Below are 27,737 nucleotides of genomic sequence, written 5' to 3'. Positions count from 1 at the left end.
AGGTAGTACCTGAAGCAGTTAGTAACTTGGCAAATATTGAATCAGGCATAACCTGAAGCAGCTTTACCATGTACATTCAAAAGGCATACACGTTTTTTATTTTGAATCATAAATCAGGTGAGCATTAGTATGATTGGACGAGTTCTTTCTTGAGAACTAGTTTTGGCTCATCAATCTTAACTCTCTTCAGTAATGTTGCAAGTCAAAGTGTGACTCAGTAGCATTTGTATCAGAACCAAATTGACCCGTTGGTCCAGCCGGTTGCACTGTGAGGAATAATGGGTCGGTTCAATTTGTTGAACTGCATGGTTTATGTTAGTAATCTTTTGAGTGTCAAATAGTTAAGAAGTATGCTCTCATACATTTAACTACATTTATATTATTTAGTTTAGTTATTAAAAACCGGTAGTTAACCATTAAACCAACTACTAAATCTTCATTTTTAATTTTTATGGACGCGTAAAGATATATTTGCTTCAAATGTTTAAGCAGCTAAAAAATGGATGGTTAGACATCTGCTTCCATGGATTCTTCAATACAGGCAATGGCTTCTGACTATTAATGCATGCAATAGTCAAATTTAAATTTACGAGTATAATCAAATTTAAGATAATTTTTCAACCAAGGTGGTGCTTACAGCTCCAACATTGATTCCTTTGCCATTAGACATTCTGGTCGTCTCATTGGCTGCCTAAATTGCTGCTGACAACGTCGTCTTAGAATGAAAATCCAAAATCAAACTAATGTTTCACAAGCATGCTCAAACATGGCAATTTATTGTTCATATTCTACAAGCTAAAGAAATCAAATAAATCTAATAGTAGACATCTTATTAGTTTCTTAACGCTCAACAGAGTACTGATGTAACATTCAATCAATAAGAAATCTCCATGACTGTTTCAGATTTGAAGAAAATTATATCCCACATAATACAGAAAATGTGGGTATACATGAATATTGACCCCAAGCCACACATACAAGTATAACAAACCATATCAGCCTGCAAAACGTTTTTTTGGGTTTGGATTGCAAGCTCTATGTATAAGAAACTCTTCTTTCTCGATCAAGTTGCAAATAGGAACGAGTTGAGAATAGCCCGGCAAAGCCCCTGGACAAGCAACCTTCAACTGCACACGGAGATTTGGTAGACCCCATTGGACTATTATGTTTAATGACTTCCATGCAATCACCAGCTGAATTACCCGGTGGATTATCCTCCCAGTTCAATGGTCTGCGAGATTTCAGCCTGTTTCTCTTCGAATTCGACATAAGATTAAGGTCAGTATATTCTGTTAAATGATAATCTGACGACTCCATTTCTTCATTTTGAAGATTAGGCAACTTCCTCTTCAGACCAGGAGTCACTTTCAACCCTGCAACAAAACCAACAGTATAAGCACTTATACTCTCTTGCATAAAAGTTAAAATTGAGAGAAAAATTGGAATCAAAACTGAAATTTTTTTGCCAAGTGATACCAGGAAGAGGTTCTTCAAATACACATGATTGAGACTCTGAATCACCGCAGTTACAGAAAATGTTGGAATCTTTGTTGGATCCTGATATCCTGCCAATAAGATCGATTGCAGGTATTAGTTTCCAGTGCAATTGATAAGAAACGGAGATCAGAAAAACCCAAAAGAATTTTCAATTTTCAACATCTGGATTGACTTCTACAGTTTTTGTGTTGCACTGCTGCGATGGTAATAGAAAATTGGGTTACCATTCTCTCAAAAGGCCTCCTGGAGTCATTATTTTATGGGCCAAATTTATCACTAAACTTTCTATAAGCCATTATTTTGTGCAAACATGCTCCATCCACTATCACACATTGACAGTTCGTATAACATGGGAGAACCAAAGGCATGAATTGTCCCAAAAGTAAAAATTAAACTGGAACTGGCACTTGCTTAACAATTCCCCCTTGTAAGGAAAATAGTTGACTTTATGCGAACTCATGGCATGTAAGGACTCATATTGATGACCTAATTATGATATCAAAATGCTATGTTAAATGAAGACGAAATTGATGTCACAGCTAATATAAGCTTAATGTATTTTCCCTAAAATTGAAAGAAAGAATGTAGTTGGATTCCTCTCCCCCAAGACTCTACAAATTCGGTTTCAAATATTAAGAAAATTGACGTCCGAACAAAAGCTAATCAATACTTATAAAATCAACCAGCAGTTTTCCATATTCCCAAGTACCAAACTAATATCACCCAATTCTGAATAGAGAGGGAAATGTCAACTATTTTAAGTGTCAGTTTCTAAAAAAAAGTAATCAACAATTTCTAAACACAGAAAATGTTTAAAGAGGGGTAAACTACTTAGTGTGAACCGTTAAGACTGATCAACTACACAAGTTTCAAGAAGATTAATCAGAGATAAGATATGGATGATGATAGCTATAATTTCATTTTTTGCCAAGTCATGCTAGACTGTGTATAGATTTTATGGGCGCATTTGATCGCATACACTTCTCATTTCGATCATTTACTCATCTTCAATGTGTTCATTCATCCTTTATGTCGGTGGGGACCATCATTTTTATGCTTCTAATTGTAACTCTCTTTCTACTAAGACCATGAATTATTGGTACCAGAATAACTCAATTCTGCAATAACAAACCAGGACCAATTCAGTTTTAAGCTTTATGTGTCCACAACCTAAGACAATATATTGGTTTGGATACACAGAATTGAAATGAGCTACTTTAAGAGACTGTAGGTCATTTGCATGTCAAACAGATTAAATATCCCAGTCATAAAGGTATAAGAAAAGCAAAATACTGCAGGCACTCATGTAATACAAGGAAGCAGATCACTTAACACAGTGTGCTGTAAATTAACAGCAAGAATTTGTGATAAAATGGATAAATCATTAACCCTTTGTTTGGAAAGGAAAAATTTTTGTTTTTGGAGGAAAGAATATATATAAGGAAAATATCAAGAAAAAGGATTTCCCCTTGTTTGGAAAGATTGAGGAAAATAAGGAAAATATGCACTATTTTTCTCTGGGCCCACAAAATTAGAATCTTTCTTAAATGGAGAAAAAAATGACGAATGAATTGAGAAAATTGCATTGTTTTAATGTAAAATAGATTTCATTATCCTCCTTCCTCCATTATTTTCTTTCCTCTCCTTCGAAAATAAAGCCTAAGGGAAGTCATCGAAATTCATTGAAATATTGCAGAGGCTATCAATATAAAACAAACCTGTACATATGCTCAACAAAGTCATCTATTAGGACAGGCCATGCTCCTGCAAATGAGTATAACAAGAATAAATAAGCGAAAATTACTTCATAGTACCAACAAAGAATCGATTTCGCAATATTTAATCCAAAACAGAATAAACTTGTACATTCTCTTCTAGAACTGGGTGGATGTGTGCAACAACCGACAAGGATGATGATATTAGGTTTCCTTATGAAACAAATAAACTCCAATATTTCAGATTATAAAACTTTATGTAGGCATGCCACAATCATCATGTCATGATGCAGGGAACGCACCAACAACGATAATAGAAAATATAAAATAAAATAATATATAGAAGTAGAGAGAAAATACCATTTATTTCAATGAAAGAAAATGACTATGAAACACATGCAAAAGCATAAAATCCAAGCATGATATTGGACAAAATAACACCAAGTAAGTAGTAACCAAAGATAGGACAGGTGCGAATTATATTCATGATTAGTTTTAATAATGTTTGTCTATTTATGGTATCTCTTTTCTGAAGCCTCTGATAGAACATCAAGGATTCAACACTTCGTAAGTAAAAACATGCAAAACTGGTAACAAGCAAACACAATTTTGATAAAACAATTTATTCAACATCACTAAAACCTCCTTTTTTAATCATATAAAAATTGATATATTACGGACATGTTCATATAAATAGAAGATATGAAGCATCTAAAAAAAGATAAATTAAGCATCAAAATATAGCATATGCGCAAGTAGCTTAATTTATAGTTGAAATTTTAAATAATTGTACCTTCAGGATCATACCCTTCAAGATTTTCATGCACGCATCGGCTAAAAGCTAGAACTTGCTGCCACGTGTCCTCAGAGATATTATGTCTCTGATTTTCCTAAAATTTGTCAAAGAGATTAGTTGGTTCAAAAGAAATGCCAAAAACAACAGGATAACAAATTATATTAAGAAAACGACAAGGCAATAATTTTTAACAGCCAACATTAATTCCATGTCCAACCAAAAAGGCAATAATATCAGATTAATAGACTTAAGCAGAATGAATGGAAACACGTGCTAACATTTTACAAAGCACTCCATTCAATTGACACAGCTTAAGATAACAATAGATAGAGAAAATCTAAATCTGTGGTCTGGCTAATATAACTGATACCTGGACAAAGTCGCACCATTGGTTCAGCAACCGAAACCTACCGGCTAGAACCAGCCTCCATGCAGTAACTGCCTTGCTTACCGCTGCAAAGCATTCCAGGAAAATAAGACACCATCGAATCAAAAATATGTTAAAAAAAGCAAGCAAAGAATAAGCAAATTATCCAAAATCAAACAAACATATTTAGCCCATACATCCTGAAGAATTAAAGAGAAAAAGGGAACTTACTGATATTCTTTTGACCATTTTCACGGCACATGAAGAACACAAAATCATAGAAATGTGAGTATTCAGAGAAGTCCACCTACCGGAACGAGGAAGAAAAAAGAAAGAAGTACATGTTAATGTCAATAAACACCAATACAAGCCATTCTTAAAAAATAAAAAAAAATTTTGAGAAATGGGAGGGGTCAGTGAATAGTTTCATCAGGCACATAGCATATGAACTTCAAAATAAATTCAGACTCACCATAAATTCTAACTTTGACATGAGCTTTGCAAGTTCCTCAAAAATTGAAATCCTGTCAAGAAAATATGCCCGAATAACTTTCAGGAAATTGGAAAAGATAAAATACGAGGGTCTATATGGCCCAACTGCTTTGAGAATGAGGCTTAGTTACGCCAATGAGTTTGATATCAAGTAGCAATTTTCTAATCATATACAGGATACATGATACTAATCGGGGATCAATGGTCTTGCATAACAATAGGGTTAATTTCTTAAAGTAGGAGTTGTGTTCAAGACACTTGGACAAACATGCCGTACTGCACAAATTCTATTACTTACATGCTAATTTACCAGATACAGAGTTATCAATATAGACAACTCATAAGACAACACACAGATAAAAATGGTTCAACCGTTAACCTTACTGACCCTAATAGATTAAGTTTATTTGTCTAACAATCCAGGCTACATGCTACTCATGACACATACTATCAGTAATCCAAGAGTCTTATCCTCAGAAAAATTCCAAGCAGCTCATAGAAGATGAAATGATGAATACCTTGTATGCACCCTCAATTCCACAAATTTTAAAAGCTGAGCCAATGCATCCCTTGAGAATTTACAGTGATGCATATCATCATCTTGCTCTTTTCTTTCCCCCTCGTATGATTTTCCTGATCTAATATCTGCAAGAAAAATTTAGATCCAGCTAAGTAAGACTTTCAATAGAAATAAATCAATTGTTCTTAAACAGTAATATATTAATAATAGCATGCAACTAAAAGATGCAAAATTTACAAATTGTTTAGAAAACCGTACTGCATGTACAAATAAAATCCATTGACACAATGGGACAAAAATTTGTTTAACAAAAATCCAGAATAAAGATAACAAATTTAAACACCTACATAATATAGATTCTCTCATAATTTGCATAATGGCAACTAAACTAAGCCCGATATTCATACTTTACATAATCCAGCTAAAGGAAAAATAAAAATTAACAAAAAAAAAAAAAAAAATTCATTGAATCTTAAACAAAAACTTAAAAAACAAAAAGATATCAACAAAATTCAAAATCAGAGCTATAAAAACATAATAAAAATAAAAATCCAGACTTTATTTCAAGTAAAAAATCTGAATAATTAGCTCACTATCAAAAGAAACACAAAGCAAGAAACCATCTAAAAAACATCAAGACACAGTTTATGAAAGAAATTCAAAATTGATGAAAAATCAGCGAAGCGGGTGAAGTTACCGCAGTAACGCTGGTAAATCTGGAAAATATCAACCCGATTTGAATCCGGAAAATCCATTTTGAGATAAAGCAAGCCGGAAGAGGGAGATAGAGATGATGTATAGGTAGAAGCAAAAACCCTAGATTAGAAATTAACAAAAACCATGTACAACAGGGATGGTGGGCATGGTGTCTCTTTATCTGGCTATCTCCCTCTGTCTCTGTGTGTTATTTGCGTGTCAGTGTCTTACACTATTACCGTTTTACGCTTTTTGGGATGTTTTTTGTTTTCACGTTATTTTATGAAAGGACATGAATTTCTATTTTATCAAAAAATATATATACTAATGTAGTTATATAGATACATATAGAGAGAGAAAATAAAAAATTATAATTATAATTAATTTAGTTAATAATTTGGAAAGAGTTAAAACTATTATAATTATAATTAATTTAGATTATATATAGATACATATGCTTTCACTAGAAAACAAATAAATTAGTTAAACTATTAGCTACTGATAATTAATCTAATGTTAAGAATGGGAATTAATTTTTTTCACAAATTAGAGTTTGATTTTAGTAGAAAGTATTCTAAAAATTACACATCGTTGGTTCGATTCAATTTGAGTGTATTTTTTTATTGAATTTTGAATTCGTCATTGAACCGTCGATTCCAATTTAATTCTTTAAACCAACAGTTCTGAGTTAATTTTACATCATAAAACGATTCGGTTCAGTTCGAACCAATTTATAAAATTTTAATAAAATAATTTAGATTTTTTTTATTAACTATTCAATTTTTTAATTTTCAATCTAGAAAGTTAATTTTATATTACTCGAAACAAAAATGAAAAATACAATTTTAATTAACTATTCAATTTTCCATTATAAATTAAATAGTGAAAAGATAATTTTATTCAATTATGAATTAAATAAATAATGAAATATGAAAAATCAATTACGATTAACTCTTCAATTTTTTAATTATTAATTAAATATGAAAAATTAATTTTGATTAATTATACAAAAACAAAAATGAAAAGACAACTTTAATTAATTATTTAGTTTTAAATTTTAATTAACTATGAGAAGTCAATTTTGATTAAATATTAATTTGAAAAAATGTAAAATCAAAACCAAAATTGCATAAAGCTGGGAACGAATGAGCAGGCCAAAGTGTCTTGGTGGGTTAGGTTTCAAGCGGCTCCATGAGTTCGATCTGGCTATGCTGGGGAAACAGGCTTGGTCTCTTATTTCTTCTCCTACTTCTCTGGTCTCTCGGCTTCTTAAAGCACGCTACTTTCCGAATACATCTTTTCTAGAGTCCTCGTTAGGCTTCAATCCCAGTTTTCTTTGGCATAGCTTCTGGGCTATTTGAGATCTGTTGAAGACTGGTGTTTGTTGGAAGGTGGGTTTAGATTGGAACATTTTGGTTTGGGATGGTTACCGAGCTCTCCTTCATCTATGATTTCCACAACGAGACCTGCTTCTACTGATGTGCTAGTGGTTTCGGATCTCATTCGTGATAGGCAGTGGGGTGAGCCACTGATTGCTCAGACCTTCAATGAGGATGATCGAGTGCAAGGTGTTTATAGGTCACTTATTGTTATGCCATGGCTGTCCCGTTCGCTTACCACTAGCGTATCAAGGCTCCTCCTAAAGCTCTGAATATGGTTTGGCGAGCTTGTAATGGCGCTTTACCTAGTTTGGATTTGTTGCAGCAGCGACTTGTGCCTGTGGTGAATTTGTGTCCTCTGTGCCACGCTACTTCCGAGTCGATCTTTCATGTTTTGATTTCTTGCCCTTTTGCTAGATCTTGCTGGGCTCTGACTGCTGTGCGCGGTGTTTCCCTCTCATTTTCTAGTTTTTTGGACTGGTTCTCACGGATTCTGGGGCATTCCTCGTTGGATGATGTTTCTATTGTGGTTATGCTTTGCTGGTCCTTGTGGCAGTGTAGGAATGAGGTTGTCTGGCAAGCTAAATCTCGTTCAGCTGCTCAAGTTGTTCAGGGGCTCTGTCCATGTTGCAGGAATGACTGTCTGTGTGGGTTCAGCAGGGGCCTTCGGCATCTGTTTCTCATATTATTTCCTGGGTCAAGCCTCCTATTGGTATTCTTAAGTTTAACGTTGATGCTGCCATTTTTCGCGATGGTTTTATTGGCCTGGGGTGTGTTCTTCGTGATTCAGCTGGAGATTTTGTTGCAAGTCTTCAGAAGCGTGTGCGAGGTGCCTTCTCAGCCAGTGTTGCTGAAGTTATTGCCATTCTTGAGGCGTTAAGTTGGATCAAATGTCATTCATGGTCTAATGTTGTTGAAATCAGATGCACAACATGGTTTCAGCTATTGCTGGTTCATTTTATCAATATGATTCTGCTTTTGGTTCACTTATAGCCGATTGTTAATCTCTTTTGACAGAGATATCTAGTGTTGATCTTTGTTTTGTTCATCGATCAGTGAATGGTGTTGCTCACAGTCTAGTTTAGGCTTCCCATTCTTTGTCTGGTCAGATTGAATCTTTTGGTTCACCTCTTATTTATATTGTTAATACTTTGGGGCTTGAAAGCCTTTAGTAATCCAATCCTTCCATTTTCTCAAAAAAAAAAAAAAAAAAAGGTTTTCTTCAAGAAAAATAGTGTAAAAGTCAAAAGTTTAGGGATCTTAATATATTTTGCCTTTTTTATAATTGTTATAGTAGCTCCTAATTTGTAATAGTGAAATGAACTAGAAAAAATAATTTTATTATGGTTACCAAAATATTATGGATTAAGGATATTTTCACAGTATTGCAATTAAAAAATAAAAAATTTATAAAATTTAAAATATAATTGAAGATTCAAATGTAATATTTTTCAAGGTTTACGATTTTAACCGTAATTTATGCCAAACTTGGGATGTAGATTTAGTTTTGACAAATCACTATATTTTTCTTATAGTTGTTAGATTATGAATTTATGAATAATAAATTAGTTACTACTTTATAATAAAAATAGAATTCCAAGTAGGATTTGGTCTCCGCGGAACTCGTAGAATGACGTGGCAATAATTCACCGCCATCGGCCCAACGCGTCCAATTAGTTACCCACTCCGAAAGTATTCTCACCAGACCGCCAGAAGGAGTATAAACCGCAATCCCTGATGTCATTAAGATTCTAGATTCTTCCGTAATCTCCTCATTATGATTCTGCACTGTACATTATATGTATATATAAATCCCCTCTCCATTTCTTCCTCAAACACTCATAAGTTTTGTTCTTTCTCGAGCGACTACTGTAGCGATGGACGGTAACACTAACAGCACCGGCACTGAACCAAGCGTAGCGGAGTCCGTGGCCAGAATTAATTCTCTGGCTATGGTTTTCATGCGCCTGATTGCAGAGGAAGAACAACAACAACAAGCCATCCCTCAAATCGCTATCTTTAATTCGCCGACCAGCTCCGTCGCCTTCTTCCAATTCCCAATTGGCGGCGACAAATCTGGGCCTTTACCGGCATCGAAAGAGTCGATAGACGCGATGCCAAGAATAATAGTGACTGAAGATCGCGTTGAGGACTGCCCAATTTGTTTGGACGAGATGAGTATCGGCGGCGAGATTCGGGAGATGCCGTGTAAACACGGATTTCATTCCGGTTGTATAGAAAAGTGGTTGGGTATCCATGGGTCGTGCCCGATTTGTCGGTTTGGGATGCCTGTGGAGGATGATGGTGTCGGTAGTGAAGATGGGCAGCGCCAGAGAAGGCCGACGACTGGTTTCGGTTGGATTATTACTAATAATTTTATAGATTCTGCCGATGCTGGGCCTTTGTCATCGGGTTCGGATCCTGGGTCAGAGAATTCGGATTCCAGTGGGAGGTGATGTTGACTGCTGTTGGTCAACCATGCGAAATCACATCATAGGTCGAGTTCTATATTATTAAAAATTTTCTTGAATATAGACATTCTTTTTTTTTTATTTTATTTACTCAAAGAATTACATGCACATAGTGAAATACTTGGATTTACTGGATTTTTTTATAGTTTTTGGAAAAGATTATTTGATTGTTCTCCAAGAAAATTAAAATTCTTTTTTTTTTTAAATGATAGTGAAATACCTTGATTGAGAAATTCAATTTGACCACTTGATTCTTGAACTTAATATGTTCTGTTTGGATTAAAAGTTGTGGCAGTCTGCAAGTGACCTGTGATTTAACATCTTTTTACAAAGAGCAAACTAAAGATAGCCTCTCATTCTCAGCAAAAAAAATTGTGGCCATTACTCATTTTGGGAAATATAGTGGAGCATTAACCAGCAAAACCAAAGCTACATTCTAAGAAGTAATTGGTGTAATTTTATAAATACAGTATAAATTTAAGGGAAACACATAATTTCATCTCCGAACAATTTTTATAGCACCCATTTGACAATGTTGCACTTTTCTCTATTTTAAGCGAAATATACAATGGATGGATAGATAAATTTATGTTTAATCACAATTTTTTATTCAGATTATATATTAAAATTTTACACTAATAATATGCATGCATTAATTAAAAATAATACCTCCATCCATAATATGCATCTATGTAAAGTATGTAATAGTTAAAAATAAGAATTCCTTGAACTACTATGAAAAACAATTCGAAATGGCAAAATTGAAATAAATATTTTTGTAATATTTTAAAATATAAAATTTGGAGTAAATAATACATTTAACAATATTTATGACATCCATGCGTAATTTCAGTCTGCCCGAAATCCTTGATTTCGTTGTAGTTGTTATTTAACCAACCTCTATCGGCTAAAGTAGGAAGTAACCAATACCATGTTTTTGCCTCTTTCGAGAAAGATGCTTTGTTAGTGGAGTTGACATGTAAGTTAAAGTGATGCCTCTTACCTAATCACTATGTTAAATTGATTTAACTAATCACTACTGATCTCCTTGATTGAACGTTTCTGATTAAGCTAGTTAGCAAAAGAAATTCAACAACTCAGCCTTTGCACGTGTCTGGGACACAGGAAAATTGTTTTAGAATTGCTTTATGTCTTATCCTTCAGAAACCATTTGACATTATCTTAAGTTTCTAATTGTATAAACACATTTGTAGCTGTACATATTTCCATAGGCCTGATGATACTCGCGACTGAACTCGTTTGTTAACAAGTCAAGTTTGAACTAGCCAAAACTCGAGTCATCTGCATATCTTATTAAATGGGTCAAGCTCGAACTAGCCAATGTGTAAATCTTAATAATCATCCCCTGCAAGTTTTCATTCCATCTAGAAGCTAGCCAAAAGAGATAGATTGTTTGCAAATTTGCTTTACCTTTCCTCATTTTTCATTCTACTATTAAGTGTCGAGTATCTATGCAATAGAGCTGTTCTCAAGTTTGTATCTTCTATCGTCTATGTTCACAGATCAGGCCAGCAGGAAAAACCCTTAACTGCCAAACAGATGAGAACAAAAGAATGAAGACTTGTTCAAATTGTTTCCAATTTTTGGTCATCTTCCTTTTTTTTTAACCAGAGTCATTAAATTCAATCCAATGACATAGTCCCTTGTTTGAATATCTGCCTCCCAATGTGACCTAATCAGAGAGGCACACTAGGAAAAAAGAACCAATCTTTGAATATACAGTTGAACTCGGCCTGAAGGGTCATCTATTCCTTAAAATGTCCATAGTTATAAGAAAAATACAAACTCCAGTAAAAAGTCTTCAGAAACAAGATATCAAATAAAATAGAATACCAAAAGAAAGGTGAAAAAAACCAGAAATGGTTAAAACAAGACTACAAATCAACTTAACTAACATTAATAACACAGGAGTAGTTTTTCTTGAAGGTCAGTTTGCAAAAGCCTTTGTTTTTTGAAAGACAGAAACAGAGCAGTTAGCACATAACCATCAATTATGCTTCATGAAGTCCATTAGAAAGAAAATGTTCTTGTGTTAACTGAAAGTACGTAAGAAGGATGTTGATGAATCAAGAAAAGATCAAGAAAAACAAATCAGTACTAAAAGTCACATGCAGCATGGACTTAAGAACTTCACATATGCAATCACAAGTCTTTATTTCCATTATATGCAGTTAAGCACTTCTGATTCTGAATACAAAGACAGGTAAACAAGTTAATATTTCAGTGAAATAAACTGCTTTTCAACTACAAGGAAATTTTCCTGAAACCAGTAATGCTTCATTCTTGGGAAACGGTGCTAGATCTATTTGTTTTTTTAAAGAAGAAAATGGAAAAGAACAGAAAAAAAGAAAGCCGTTGAAATTAGACAAGTCATTTCCTTAACAACTACTAAGTATTGACATCTATGGATCATTCTACTTTAAGGATGCATCAACAAAATGCAATGCATACCTGCAGAAGGAACAAAGAAATTAAGAGATCACCTTCAATATAAAAGAAAGAAATTTTGACCAAATGTATTAGTGACTAAACAAAATTTGGTTTATAATGTCAAAACTTTAGTTACCATCAAATTGAACTTGTTTCTACAATCACAGTTTTTGTGGAAAAGCAAGTCACCAGCACTTGAAGGACATGGTCTTCACTTCAGTCAGGTATAATTGATCTAATCACAAACTAAATGAAAATCCTTTGGCTTTTTTCTAATACATGCACCACCTTCACATAATTTCAGGAGATTTCCACAACCTACCTTGAAATTCAGGAGATTTCCACAACCTACCTTGAAATTATTGCCCTTAAGTCTTACTCCTCTTTCCACTCTTTCTATTTTCTATTTTCTAAGTTATACTTGTGACATGCCAAATCTGAATGCATTACTTGAAGTCCCCTTAAACAAGCAGCAGCTAAATTTCTGCCGAGCAGAGAATGAAATTGATAGCAACAAATACACAGCATACACAAGTTCAAAACTACTAACTCAGTTAGTAGAAGAAGAAATCTTATCCATTATAAATGACTCTAAATCATAGATAGAGCTCCATGATTTACAGTTAATAGTCATCCAAAGCTTCCTGAATAGCAGTAACATGATCCCTATATGAAAAAGAAAAGAACAGCCACATACTATCAATCATTCAAACTAGAAGGATTGGATGTGACATTTGCTTTCCTTTTATCCGAACTCAAGTCCAATAGTTATCAACACAATAACATGCTACTTGATCATGTGTTAAAACTAATCATAAACTTTCACAAAAAAGGAGTCAAAAATTCAGCAAAAACTATTATACAATCAATCTACTGCAAAAGTAATCTAATAAACTGCAATAATGAATATTTATTTAAAAGATAAAAAAAGAATCTAAGACTGTAATTGAAAGAAACGATTAATATATAATATCCAAACAAAGTTAATGAAAGAAAGGATTCTTATATTCTCCACTATAACCAAATGTGTATATAATCCCTTACAAATTATTGGCATGAGCTTATTTAAGGACAAAGTAGCTCCTGAGAAGAACGATAGGAGAAGACACTCCTCTCTCCCTTATGATTCTACCCCTGTATTGGTTATATCCCTCCTACAAAATTAAGAAATAAAACAACTCCTACTTCTTGATCTTCTTCTGCTTCTTTGGTCCCGGAACTTCCAATCTCCCAACAGAACATCCACACCTTGCTCGAAAAACCAGAACTGCTCTCCCATTAGGTGGTGCCATTTTCTTCAGTTCAGCCTCCAATTCACGATGGTGATCACGAGGCAATTCAAATAGCCCCCTCTTAACTCCGTCTTTAACCAAAGTACCATTAGAATTCTTCACACACTCCTCTGTCTCCAGCTGAATATCAAATTCAGCTGCCTTTCTTAGGCCCTTGCAATTTGGATTCCCACATTTCCTAGCTGTACATATAAGTACTATCCACACAGCTATTGCAGCAAAAAAGGTACTAATCCCTATGGATGCATATATCATTGGATTTCCCATAACCTCTTCTTTGACCACATAATGAATGGCACCGGCAAATTCAATCAAACAGACAATTGCAATCTTGCAATAAGGAAATAACAAGAACCCACAAGCACAAATAACAGCAATCAATATCACAACATCAACAATAGCTGATCGAGATCGATCACAAACAGGGATATTAGAACAATTCAAATTATTATTATTTGTCTTCCTATTCTTATGCACATGATTATTGTGCCTTGCTGATTTTGGATGCAACTCATTAGAATTCACAGAATTTGCCATGACTGCTGTTGCTGATTGGTCGACGGAGTTGCAGACCGAGATTGAACTATGGAAATAGACCATTTCAGATAAAACCCAGAAAAATTTGAATCAACCTCAATCTTCTAAACGAACCCACCGATGTTAACCAATCCAAATCACAAAAACAAATTAAACTCACCAATCTACACCCAAATCAGATCGACCCACCTCGTTAAAAATCAAAAAGAGCAAGAATTCACCTACTCTTCAAGATGAAAGGCAATGTTTGTCGGTGACCAGATGTGCAGCAACAAAGACGAAAATTATCAAACAGTAACATACAATTCAAACAGAAAACTGGACTGAATCCAAAATGAAAAAGCAAGAGACTAAAGAGAGATCCTTGCTCTGTAAATTGGGTTATCAGGCCGGCTAAGAAGGAGCCAAGCCAGAGAAGAAGCAGAAAGGACAAGGAAGAGTCATTTAACGCGGTGTGTTTTTTAATATATATCGCAATCGGTTTCTAAGCTTTTTGATTATTAACCAAATGGCAGATTACCATATTGAAGAGGCTTACACACGCAAATGACCAGTTGGAAACGAAGCGTTACGTGGGCTGACATGGGATGGGCTTCCTCATGGCCTAATGATGTGTCAATGATTTGGTGGGGTTCACTATGGGCTTGGCCCACTTTTTACTTTATTATAAATAATTTAGCCCTTTTTGCATCTTATAGTATAAAAATTGGGATTATTTCCATTAATTATGACATAATGTTCATGTTTAATAACCTTTTTAGGGTTTTTGAAGTTTGATGATTGGAACTTATGTGCCTTTTGCATGTATAAGCCGTGATTCACATAATAATTAATTAGCTAGTTAGTTGAAATAGTTGTCTATTCTAATTGTAAATCATCTATTTATTTATTTATTTATTTTAGTTTATTACAAGTGCATGGTTTTTTAATATTTTTTAAAATTTTTTTTAAGCATTGAGAGAAAATTATGCGTGTATTAACAGTAAATATATTAATATTAAGATAAATTTAAATTGTCTACTCTTTTATTTCACATTTATATTAAAAGTAAGCGCAAAATTTTTTTTTTATCTCTTACATATTATTGTTCAATCATGGTATCATACATTTTATTATTATTATACTAATTCTTCAATCTATATAAATATATAAAATAGAAATAAATTCACAATATAAAAAGATTAAAGTGCATAGCTAACGAATGAAATGTTGTTTAATCAATGTGGCTAAATCGCAAGCAAAATGATTTTTTGATGTTATTTTTTAATTTCAATTTATTTTAAATTGGACATTAATTGAGCGAAAATTAATATTAATATAATAAATTGGAAGGCAAGAATAATAACATAAATAATAAAAGTACCTTAAAAAACATAAATAAATAAATTCATGCAATGTTATTTGAATTCATAAAAATAATATAATAAATTCTAGGGACGACGGATTAAAATAAGCGTGCAAATGGAACAATATATCAACTTGTTATCTGACTAAGGCAAGTAACTGATTGCAACCATTTTTCTTCATTTTGCTGTTAAAATCTTGAAATGATCCATGTGAAAACAAAAGAAAGAAACAATGGAAAATATCCATTTTTGACCCTTGGTTTGTTGTGCGTTTGGGTTTTGAAATCTAGTCAAATTAAAAAATGATATTCAAAATTTAAATCAAACCATGAAGTCATGAATCATTATTCCTCTTGTTGGCCATTTACCAAAGTCTTCCATTGAGGCTATCCACCCATTGTTGTTTTGTCTATACCTCCACAACCTCAACCACGCGAGATGAAAAAAAAAAAAAAAAAAAAGTATTCAAAGTTATTTTCAATTTAATCCAATTTATTTTCGAGAAATTATAATTGTATCTAACTCTTTCAAAATTTACTTTCTCCGTCTCATTTTGTTTACATAGTTTGATAAAACACACAGATTTAAGATTCAGTCAATAAAAATCGTTTTGTCATTTTGCTCATTTTTCCCCTTAACTCATTAAGATATTAATAAAAGTTATTCGTTTAATGAACAATTATAAATGTTATTATGAGAAAATTAATTTTTTAAATATATAAATAATGAAACTTTGTAAATATTTTAGAACATAAAAAAAAAAAAAAGTAACAAACAAAATGGGAAAGAAATATTATTTTATCATAATCTCTAAATGTGATGAAACCAATTCTAATATATTACATCTATTATTTTTAGAAATGCAGAGTCTCAAGTTTCAAGTTCCTGGAAGTCTATCCAATGCAGAGACTGTGCTTAGTTGACTTCATTCATTATATATAATGAGAGTAACCCATTTTTCTTCTAGTGCAAGACTATAAGCTAAGCTATCATATTCTTTAAAGGAAATATTAGCCTGCTGTGTATAGGTCCATTTATATCCAGAGCACAACTAAAAAAATTATTTTAGAAGAGTGAAATAATTACCCACTAGTGCATTATAATTTGTCGAAGTATTCCCAAAGACCAAAATCTGCAATCAAAAGCCACCTATTTGTGCTAGGCTAGCCAGTCTTAATCACTTCTATTGAGGAAAAGAAGGAAAAGCCCAATCTCATTAGATTTAAAGTCTAAGCCCAAAACACAAGCCCACGCTTCATTTCCCATAACTTCTAAATTCTAATTAATAATTTCCTCAACCACCAAAAAAAAAAGAAAAAACACTTAAAGATAAGTCTTCTAGACGTGAAATCAACTTCATTAATTATATATATTTTTGAAGTTGGCATTGCCTGTCTTGAATATGGGTGATAGATTGATATTTAAATCCAATTATCCAATTATTTAAATTTCCAAGAAACAATAATCTAATACTAGTATATTACATGAAAGATGTGCTCAAAGCATATTCTTCTGAATTCTAGTTGGCAGTACTTATTATAAAATGTACTTTTTCTTTTTAAACAAATAGTACTTTTTAGTTTTATGATGGAAAATGAATTTTTAGTACTCTAAATTTGTTATTTTTGTGGACTTATTTTTCTGAACACCGAAATAATAAAAAGTTATAAAAAATATTTTATTACAAGTTATTTTAGGGAAATAAATGGAGCCTCGTAAGTAAGATAATTTTCTTTCTTCTCATAAAATTTTTAAGATTCGTCTATTATAAAATAGTTTGTATTAGTTCATAAATTTAAAATTACACTTATCTCGATATAAAAATATTAATAATAACTACAATTATGATTACTATGATAAATAGCAAGATTTTTTTCACACAAGATTGATTTTACATTAGAAAAATTTAAATTTTTTATTTTATTGAAATTCATCCAATTATTGAGATGTCTTTTAAAACTAAAATGGTCATAAATTAAATAGTTGACTCTTTATATTGACATATTCTCTTTCATTTTGAAAATAAACATATCAACTTATTAGTTTAATTACATTCAATTTATATAAGAAAAATTAAAATATTCATCTCTAATAATTCATATGCCAGAACTCATAAGACCTTGACACCTTGTGAGCAACATATAATAATAATAATATAAAAACAAGGTGAAAACTCTCAACATGATCATTACTTGATACGTTGCATTTATTACTTTCATAGAAAATCCAAGCAACCAATCTCTAACATTTTTTTAAAATTATTTGATGACGTGTCATATATTTTATAATATTTTAATTTTTTATCTACTCGAACACCAAATAGGAATTTCACACGCATAAAGAAGAAGATAGACATCAGCTTTTTTGGAATGGACACGTGTCGATTCCAGAGCATATTTCCATTTAAGCAGGAAAATGCTGAGCCACTAGAAACAGATTCTTTCAGGTTGGCTTGCCTGCCTTGATGTTTTACATGTGTGAGATTTGTGGCACGTGTTTACTGATCGTGATTCCAGTGATGGAGATCAACGGAGATTGGTGCTAGCTAGGCTCTGGAGAGATAGATCACTTTTTCACTTTATCTTTCTTTTTTGTTGATGGTTGGTGGGGCCTACTTAGCATATGTTTTCTGACGTGGCGGAACGCTGTGTTAATTGAATGACTTGTAAGCTATTAGGGGGCCACGGTGGGGTCAAACCCACGTGGTACCAATGACATCAGATATTGACGTGGATTTCTATGAGTTTTCCTTTATTAACTTTTTTTTTTAATGTGCTTTACAGATCTTGGTTTTCTCCGCCCTTAGATTTTGAATCAAATAACTCGCCGATAAACGGGCTTATCGCCGATCAAGTCCAAATTCAAATGACTTTTCTTGTATCGTGTTGATCATCTTTCTTTTTTTTTTAAATGATCTTTTTTATTTATTAAGATGCTTAGTAAGTCAAAGTAATATTACGAGTTATATAATATATATATATATTTAAAAAAAAAACAACTCTCTTTCCTTAACTACACAACGTGATATTTTCCTTTTAGTTCATTAAATTAGTAAAAAGGTTATTATAATTGACAAGACTCGAATTCAAAACGTCTCACATTTCACATAAATAAAAAAATCAAGAAAATTAATTTGTACTTCCAACAAAAAATAATTCTAAAATAAAAATTTGCAATCACCAATTAGTCAATTATTGTGTGTTTGGCCCACCAACAAGTACTTTGTTGTTGAGAATTAAAAAAAAAAAGTTACATAAATAAATGAGTTTCACAAAAATTTATATAATTTACTTATAAATCTAAATTTTGTATTTAGTATGAAAAAATAAAGAATCAAATTCTGTGAATTCAATTAAATGGATTTGAACTGCAACTAAATCAAATTCTACCAAAATAACTAGAATTTCCAAATCAATTTCACAAACTTAAACAACCTAAATCTTTATGACAAAACTCTCCACCCTAATTTCTAAAATTTCAAGTGGTGTAGATTCCCATGTTTGCATTTGTAATTTACAAAATCCAACGTTGTAAGGCTTATATAATTTAATTTTGTATCATTTTATGGAGGTCATGGATCAAATCATTCATTTATGTGTATGACTAATCAAACACATGTTATGTATACAGGAAAAAACACGACTTATATTTTAGTACAGAAAGAGTAGTTTTAAAGACGTAACACAGTTAAAAACACTATTTTCTTAAAAAAAAAAAATAGGATTACAAATTGAGACAAGTGAAAAATGAAATTTAACCGTATAATTGTGGGATAGAGAAAATAATGAATCATGGTAGTTTTTCTTAGATGAAAATTAGTTATTAAATTGGAGTATATAGATTTTATATTAAATATAGATGAGTCTTATCCATATTTTCAATCTTCTGAACTCATGTAATTACCTCTCTCTCACACTCTTAAATTAATCGGGGAAAGAGTAATGAAGAAAATACTTAGATAAGATAAATGGAAATTTAGCCAAATTAAGAAAAAATTTATTTGTGATGTAATTATTTTATTAATTATTGTTTAAAACTTCAATAGAGAAAAAGGATTAAAAATTATACTATTATGATATTTATTTAATAATTTACAAGAAAGGCACTGCATTAAATTATTCAATTCAAAACCCCTTGTTGGGTTCTTGAGATATTGCCAACACTATCCTTACAGCCAGAGCAATGGGCCAATTTACATTTTCATCCACATAATATTAAAATCAATTTAAAATAATTTTTAAAAATAAATAATAATATCAAGCTAACTCGGCGATTTTTTTGGCGAGGAAGCGTTGAAAGAAAGGGAAAGGAAATGCTGACTAGGACTGAAAGGAAAGAGTAGAGAATCAAAAAGAGGGAAAGAGAGTAAAAGAAAGAAAATCTTTCCTTCAAGGCCACAAAGAAAACTTGTGGCTAAGAATCGCTTCTTGTTGCTGACGTGGCAACACCTACCTGCCTAAAACGGATCAAAAACGTAGAACACAAAGCAATCTGACTCGAGACACAAAAAAACACACTCTCTCTCCGTCAGATCTCTCTTTCTCTCTCTAGAAAGTTTAAAGCTTTATTGGCAAATTTTTTACTTTTCTATTTTTAATTTTAATTTTTAGTTCAGTTTTGGTTTAACTTCGAAGGAAAAACAAAAAAAGAGCAGAGAGAAAGGGAGAGAAAAAAACAGAACAGAGCAGCAGAAATGTCGGAGCCAAAAGACCCGGCAATCAAGCTATTTGGAAAGACGATTCCTTTGCCAGAGATCTCTCATGGAGGTACTGGTACTAGTACTGCTTCTGCTGCTACTAGTGGTGGTGGTAGTATTTCTATGGATGATGATAGTCAAGATCAGGACCGTCCAACTTGTGCAAGTTCTTCACTCGAAGAGAGCAATACAAAAGGAGGAGATGGAGAAGAGAGAGAAAGTGATAAGGTATTGATTTTGATTTTACTTGATTGGGTACTTGGGGTGTTTCGATTTTTTTGATTGACCCATTTCTGAAGATTGGAAGTGTTAATGGGTAGATTTTAATTTATGGATAAAGTTGAATTCTAGGACCTGTTTTGACTTGGGTAATTTGATTTCTGTACCTTTGATGTGTCTTTTTATCTATTTTTTGGATTTCAGTTTCCGGATGCTTAATAGCCCATGTTTGAGAATATTTGATTTCTATAACTATAAGCAATTTAGTATCTAACAATATATTTGGTTTATGTTCTTAGGGCAAATCTTGATTCTTTTGGAGATTGCAGGTTTTTTATATATTTAAAGGAACTTGCTGGATGACTCCCAGCAAAATCATTATTTGATTGGAGGTCATTCAATTAGATAATGTTTTTACTAGCTGGAGTTAGATCTTCAATGGTTTTACTTCTTCCATCCGTGCCTTTTTTGGAAAGCCCAATATTTCTTCGTTCTTCTTTTTTTATTTTCTTGTTCAAAATTTGGCTGCTATTTTGAATTATGTATAGGCTGGTATCGGTGTTCTCCTGATAATTTAGGTTGTAAATAGGGTTTGGTGCTGCATGTTGTTCACCTACCTCTACTTATCGCCTCCTTGTAAATGTTTCAGTCAGAAATATTACTTTTCAATGGGCATGTGATTATTTGTGGATGTGCTTGCTTCCTTGTTGTTAGGAATTGTTTAGATCAATTTATCTGTCAATATATTCTCATAGAAAGTGACCACCAACTAAATTGTTGTTTCATCTTCCAATTTAAGGAAAAAGTAATGGCCTGTTTTTGTGCTCCATTTGGTTCTACCGATGTTTTAGGAAAGAAAAGATCTGTTTATGCTACATGACAAATTCAATGCAAAATCCAACTGCTTGTCATTCATTAACTTTGCTATTCTGATGTAGAAATGCTTGAATCTTGACATACCTAAGAGCTTATTTCAATTTTGATGTGCCAGAAGATATGACCCATTTTGTTCCTTCTAGGTGATTGGAATAGAATGAGTTAAGATTCAACTAGCAGTTAATGGGGAAATAATATTATATTATAGGCTTAGTGGTCATGGAACAAATAAGTCAGAATTCACAACAATTCATTAGGCTCTTGTTTGCAAAAATCAAGATCAGATTGAACCCAAGTGTCTTACTGTCTTGTAAAGAACCAAGCTTGGTAGCTGGTGATGATTTTTCTGCGTTGCATTTGCATATTAGCTTTAACTTCTAGCATGTCTTCTCTTGTTTATACCTGTGTTCATTTTATGCATCTGTATTTTCTAGTTGTCTTAAAAATGACTTCTCCAAGCAAAGTGCAAGTGTCATTTATTTTCTTGGGAACTAGCTGTTGATACCAATTTTTTTTCCCAATTGTTGTTGTGATCAATTCAGGATGCAGGTGGAGAAACACCACTGGAGAGTAAACAGGAAAATGGAACCCCGACTGTGACTGCAGAAGAGTCGTCAAATCCGGATGCAGGGATAAGTGACAACCCTAAAACATCTTCTGTTGAGAAAGACAACTCCACTTCACAAACTTCAAAGACAGAGGAAGAACAGAGTGATACAAGCAATTCACAAGAAAAGACTCCAAAAAAACCTGACAAGATCCTTCCATGCCCTCGCTGTAATAGCATGGATACCAAATTCTGTTACTATAATAATTACAATGTGAATCAACCACGACATTTCTGCAAGAATTGCCAAAGATACTGGACAGCTGGAGGGACTATGAGGAATGTGCCGGTTGGTGCTGGTCGTCGTAAAAACAAGAACTCAGGTTCTCATTACCGTCACATAACTGTCTCTGAAGCTCTCCAGAATGTTGGGACTGATATTCCAAATGGTGTTCACCATCCTGCACTCAAAAGCAATGGAACAGTCCTCACCTTTGGCTCAGATACCCCACTTCATGAATCAATGGCTTCTGTGTTAAATCTTGCAGAAAAAACTATGCAGAATAGCCCAAGAAATGGGTTTCATAAGCCTGAAGCATTAAGGATTCCTGTTTCTTATGGAGGTGTAGGAAAAGGGGATGATAATTCAAACGGACCTTCAGTAATGGCATCAAATTCGAAGGATGATGCAAACAAAATTGGGTCACAAGAGACAATGGTACGTAATGGCCAGAGCTTTCAACCTCAGGTACCGTGTTTTCCTGGCACTCCCTGGCCTTATCCTTGGAATTCAGCTCAGTGGAGCTCGGCCACCTGTCTTTCGCCGGTAACCCCACCTGCCTTTTGCCCTCCAGGATTTCCTATGCCATTCTATCCTACAGCAGCTTATTGGGGTTGCACCGTACCAGGCACTTGGAACATGCCATGGATTCCTCAACCGTCTTCTCCAAACCAAACTGCAACCCAAACTGCAACGAGCTCTGGACCTAACTCTCCAACCTTGGGGAAGCATTCAAGGGATGAGAACGTGCAAAAACCAAACAACTCTGGAGAAGAACCAGGAAAAGAAAATAATGCTGAAAGATGCATTTGGATTCCAAAAACATTGAGGATTGATGACCCTGGAGAAGCTGCAAAAAGTTCCATATGGACAACACTTGGGATTACGAATGACAAGGTTGATTTTGTTGGCGGGCGAGGATTATTTAAGGCCTTTGAGTCAAAAGGTGATGAAAAGCATCGCACAACTGAAGCCTCTCCACTATTAAACGCCAATCCTGCAGCATTGTCTCGATCACTCAAGTTCCGTGAGAGTTTGTAATTCGGGTAGCATACAAACTTGAAATTTGTTTTTACATCCTTGAGCTGCAAACAGATTGGCGTAATTTGGACCAGCTATGTAAACTAAAGGGTCGTATTTAATTACAGGCCTCATTTGTAAGTATCGTTTATCTTCGCAGTCATGTTAAGAGGAAGAGCATAGGAACTAGAAAGCCATCATAGCTTAGGAGAAGTAGCCATGCACTGAAGTACTGAACTATTCATCTTTTTTGGTTGGTTGCCAGTCCAGGCAGATGCTTTTTGTTTCGGGTAGATGGTTAGCCAAGTTCGTGTACATATTTATTTATTTATATATGATCTATATATAGAATGTTAAGAGATTGAGAGCTTAGGGGCAAAGTTGAGTTTGTGACTTTGTGCAACCATAAGTCCCATTTGTACTAAAATAAATTTGGGAAATGAAAATCCAGCTCCTTTTTGTTGGAATTTGTTCTGTTCTCCTCATTATTATTATCAAACTGCCAAAGACAGAGCAGGTATCTTCTGTTCTGTCCTAACCTTTTTTGAAAGGTCAAGATATAATTGCATACTGAATCTGAGAAATTTCAGATACAGATATCAGATAGCTAATGTCAACTGTCATCAGCTATATTAGATTTGCTTATGAAATAAATGCAGCAGCAATGACAGGCTACAGAAGTGAAGACTCTTCCTTTGTCTTTTTAATTTCCATGAGAAAATCAAATAAATAAATAAAGAAAATATCCAAGAACTGAGTTAATTTTAATTGAATGAAGCCAAAGAAGTGAAATGTAAACATACCGAGAAAAAGGTAGGGACTTGTCACTTAAATTATGAGACAGAAAAGTTGATGTAGGCCCTTTCTTTTGCAGATAAACTTGAATTCTTATCAGCAAAAAGTCAGGCACCTTTCTTTTTCTTTATACCCAAAGAATCCAAACAGCCAGCATCAAAAGGTTGAAAGTTTTATCCTAAAGCTCTACCCTTTTTCCCCCTCTTATTTTCTTGTTACGTTTTTTTTTTTTTTTTTTTGCCCCTTTTTATTCTTATTTAATAAATTGATTTTTTATAATAGACATTTTATTATCTTTACTATTAATACGAATTAGACTAGCTATCTATATCTAATGATTGAATTACATATTTGACGACCTTTCAATCACTTATACCTATTTATTTTATAGAGTCATTTAAAAATATTCACTATTTATATTATTTTATTTTTTTCCCTGAATTTTCGTTATTAAATTGTAAATATATCCATTAAGAAAAAAAAAGTGAATTTTAGTTTTAATTTTGTTTGTCATTTTTTTGAACTCCTATTTAGCGAACAAGTTGCAAGATTTGGTCCATCGAAAGGACATTTAGATTTTTTTTTTTTTGAAAATTATTCTTAGGCAAAGTTTGGCCACTACTTTTATTTGCCACGAGCTAGCTGTTGTTGTGGGGTCCAATGCACGTGATGCCATTAAATTTCTTGGCTTTCTCTCTTTGGCTTCCCTTTCCTTCCTCTGTGTCCTTTTCCTTCCTCCTTTGGGTGGAGGGAAAATTTTTCTACCTCCTTTTTAAAATGAACATATATCTGAAAATTATTAAAGAAATTAATAATTTAGAAGACCATCAAAGGAGGTGATCTTTTTATGTTTATAAATTTGAATTTTTCAATTGCTAAACTCTTCTCTAATTAAATAAATAGAAAGAAAGAAAGAAATTATTTGAAGAATAATTTGCAAAAAGCAATCTAATTATGATGTCAAATTCAAATTGCTATTAATTTTAATAAATTAGATACTCATTATTATAAAATAAGAATAAAAAGATTGATACTTAATAACTAAACAAAACAATTATTTAGATAAAAAATGAATTAATATTTTATCTATTCATATTTTCCGAGATTTTCATAGGTGATTATAACATATTTATATTAGAATTTGGAATATTATTCTTAAAATTAAAATTATTTACAAACATTCAAAGATTCAAAAGTTACGACAAAATCAATGATAATTTGACTAAATTACCCTTTTATCTCGAAATTAAAAGTAATTCATGAACATAATTATTTTATCTAATATAAATAAGGATAATATTAGAAAAACATCACTGATTACTCTTTAAAACATTTAAAACGAGTTATATTTTGAAACAGATAAATAATTTTTTTTTTTTTCTGATACGTTATTTGGATTTTCTAAGTATCCAAACAGATTACAGGGTTAGTAGTGCATGATGACTCTGAGATCCATTATCCTTAGAAAAATAAAAATAATAATAATAAATAAAACAATATGGCCTTTGTAATGGTTGTTAAATCAAAATGATGCTAAACAAAAAGCTTCAATTTTGGCTAGAAAGAAAGGCACTTTCAACTTGGCTTTGCCACCCAAGCTAAGTGCAATAACACCTAACTTATTAGTATAATTAGTTATTACATCTAAAGCAGTGTGCTAAAAAACATCAACTCTATTTGTTTATGCTTTTCATTCTAACATTACAATTAAATAATTAATTGTGTAAAGGTAAACTAATGGAGTGAGATTTAAAAAGAAAAATTCTCCAACTTGTATTACTTACAATGTCATGCTTATGCTTCCCATTTGGAGCACATGGAAGGCATTCCAAGAATTTCACATGCTTATGCACATATATGCATAAGCATCTAGCTAGTTTACATATGATTAGCACTCTAAATTATGCAATTAAACCCACATGAACACTTAATCGTGTGGAGTTGACTAGAGTTAAAACATGAGATTGGACCTTAATTAATAAATATGAATCCCTTCAAATGTTATAAGTAGGCTTAATACATAATAATCTTGTACATTTTGCAAAAAATTTTGTGACATCCTCAATTTTCATTTTGAACTATTGAACACTTCAACTTATAAAAGTACACTTGTTAAACATTTTAATTGACCTAATTAACACTTTAATTTATAAAATTTGATCGATTAAATATTTATTGAATAATTAACAATGTGAAAATTATTGAGTTATATCCACATATCAAATCAATATTTTACATATGAAAGTCAAAAACCTTAAGAGTTTATTGCTTCTAGCGTAACGAGGTGTGAAATTATTATAAAAAGAGAAGTAGAACTTCACAAGGTCGATTTGATTTCTTTTGTTAAATTTTAGGGAGTAAATTATGTATTCAACCGTTATATATTACACCAATGTTATGAACACGAGTACATTAATTTGTATAGCACTTCCCATGAGTAAAATGTCTTAATCCAATATACCCAGGAACATGATTAGCAATTTAGCATGCGTGGACAGTTTTCATGATTAATACTCGGCATGCCATCTTATCAAAATATAGATATCTCATCTCTACTAACTTGTGTAAACACGTCTATAGTATCGTTAACGAATCAAACAATTGAGAATGTGAATTTTTTTTAAAAATTATTATTATTATTTTTCCTCACGTGTATGGTTAGAAATACCTTTATTTTAACAATAAATAAACTTTCACTCGCTTGATTCATGAGTGAATCATAAACCGGATTTAGACAATTCAAATTTAATATTTCACATGACACCTTATTTTCAACTTATCTCTATATTGAAAATTAAATCCTTTAGTTATGCTCTCAAAATATTATCTAAACATTCTCAACGACTTCCATTTTATTATTAAAATTGGCCCTAATTGAATTTATTGGACAACTAATTAGACATGTATTATATGGACATAGGTTCTAATTTATGTATTACATGGACATAGTTTCAAAAACTAACTATGAAGTTTATAACTTATGATTCTGTTTACATTGATATTTCGATCCAAAATAACATATTTTAGCTAGCAATTCATAAAAAATTGGTCCCTAAATTATTATCAAACTAATAATACGGTTTCTAACTTATGATTTTGTTAACGCTTTGATTTCTCTATTTTGGATCAAAGGACATCTTAATAAAATTATAATTTAAAGATCTCATAGTTAATTTTTGAAAAATAAATATCATTATACTTTAATTTAACTATAAACTTAGGGACTAATTTATTATTTTCCCTTCTTATATTCCCCATGATGAAGTGAGTGTTATTCATCATCCTTGATTGTTGTCGTGTCTCCTTCTGAGATTTGCTATTTAAAAGAGAGAGAGACAACTACCTTGAGTACCGTCTAGTCATATATATAATTAATTCTATTTCAAAAGAAAAAGAATATATGAATTTTCGCAAAAAAAGAAAAAGAAAAAGAAAAAGAATACATGATGAGAAATGAGAAATTAATAAATGTTTTTGTCTTTGTTCAATAATGTTTTAGCATTTGACTTGTTAGAGTCATTCCTAAAATTAGGCTAAATAAAAAGCTTAGGGTAGACTCTAGACAAACAAACAAAAATGAGTAGCCATCAAATTGAAAATAAAGCTCAACTAAGAAAAAAAAAAAAAAAAACAAAAAATAAAAAGGTCAACTAACCATTTTCCTTTTCCATGATTTCAGAGCAAGTAAGCTTTTACTTTAATAAACTTCTTTTTATCTACAAATTTTATGTTTTAAGGATATAAG

The 27,737-nt window shown here is 32.3% G+C and overlaps 3 protein-coding genes across 3 annotated transcripts; 1 reads left to right on the top strand and 2 right to left on the bottom strand.

Moving 5' to 3' along the window:
* Window positions 1–809: 809 nt before the first annotated feature.
* Window positions 810–6,341, bottom strand: AAR3 (defective in cullin neddylation protein (DUF298)). The gene is made up of 9 exons (XM_012229322.4): window positions 6,085–6,341; window positions 5,386–5,512; window positions 4,848–4,899; window positions 4,607–4,682; window positions 4,379–4,461; window positions 4,006–4,102; window positions 3,216–3,261; window positions 1,477–1,565; window positions 810–1,373 (listed from the first exon to the last, which is right to left on the bottom strand). The coding sequence occupies exons 1-9, from the start codon at window positions 6,140–6,142 to the stop codon at window positions 1,036–1,038; spliced, it is 966 nt and encodes a 321-aa protein (XP_012084712.1). The 5' UTR covers window positions 6,143–6,341; the 3' UTR covers window positions 810–1,035.
* Window positions 6,342–13,330: 6,989 nt separating this feature from the next.
* Window positions 13,331–14,703, bottom strand: LOC105644077 (Ribosomal protein L34e superfamily protein). The gene has a single exon (XM_012229325.4). It carries the CDS (start codon window positions 14,274–14,276, stop codon window positions 13,566–13,568), a length of 711 nt encoding a protein of 236 aa, XP_012084715.1. The 5' UTR covers window positions 14,277–14,703; the 3' UTR covers window positions 13,331–13,565.
* A 5,508-nt stretch (window positions 14,704–20,211) lies between these two features.
* Window positions 20,212–23,664, top strand: CDF2 (cycling DOF factor 2). Its single transcript, NM_001308702.1, is given in 2 exon segments — window positions 20,212–20,483; window positions 21,893–23,664. Coding segments are annotated over 2 exon segments (1,557 nt in total). The 5' UTR covers window positions 20,212–20,252; the 3' UTR covers window positions 23,219–23,664.
* Window positions 23,665–27,737: the final 4,073 nt, after the last annotated feature.

This window comes from Jatropha curcas, chromosome 4 (assembly GCF_041381405.1).
Source record: "Jatropha curcas cultivar XTBG-Jc1 chromosome 4, XTBG_Jcur_1.0, whole genome shotgun sequence".
In the NCBI taxonomy this organism is placed as follows: Eukaryota; Viridiplantae; Streptophyta; class Magnoliopsida; order Malpighiales; family Euphorbiaceae; genus Jatropha; species Jatropha curcas.
Note: the sequence above shows the minus strand (reverse complement) of the source record. Positions and strands in the feature narration are given on the sequence as shown.

What these genes read in the sequence shown, in the direction of transcription:
- AAR3 (XM_012229322.4), bottom strand. Translation starts at nt 6,142, where the DNA reads ATGGATTTTCCGGATTCAAATCGGGTTGATATTTTCCAGATTTACCAG. An exon ending in GATTTACCAGCGTTACTGCG is followed by an intron (nt 5,513 to 6,084) that starts GTAACTTCACCC and finishes TTTTTCTTGCAG; the next exon opens with ATATTAGATCAGGAAAATCA. An exon ending in GAATTGAGGGTGCATACAAG is followed by an intron (nt 4,900 to 5,385) that starts GTATTCATCATT and finishes TTTTCTTGACAG; the next exon opens with GATTTCAATTTTTGAGGAAC.
- LOC105644077 (XM_012229325.4), bottom strand. Translation starts at nt 14,276, where the DNA reads ATGGTCTATTTCCATAGTTCAATCTCGGTCTGCAACTCCGTCGACCAA.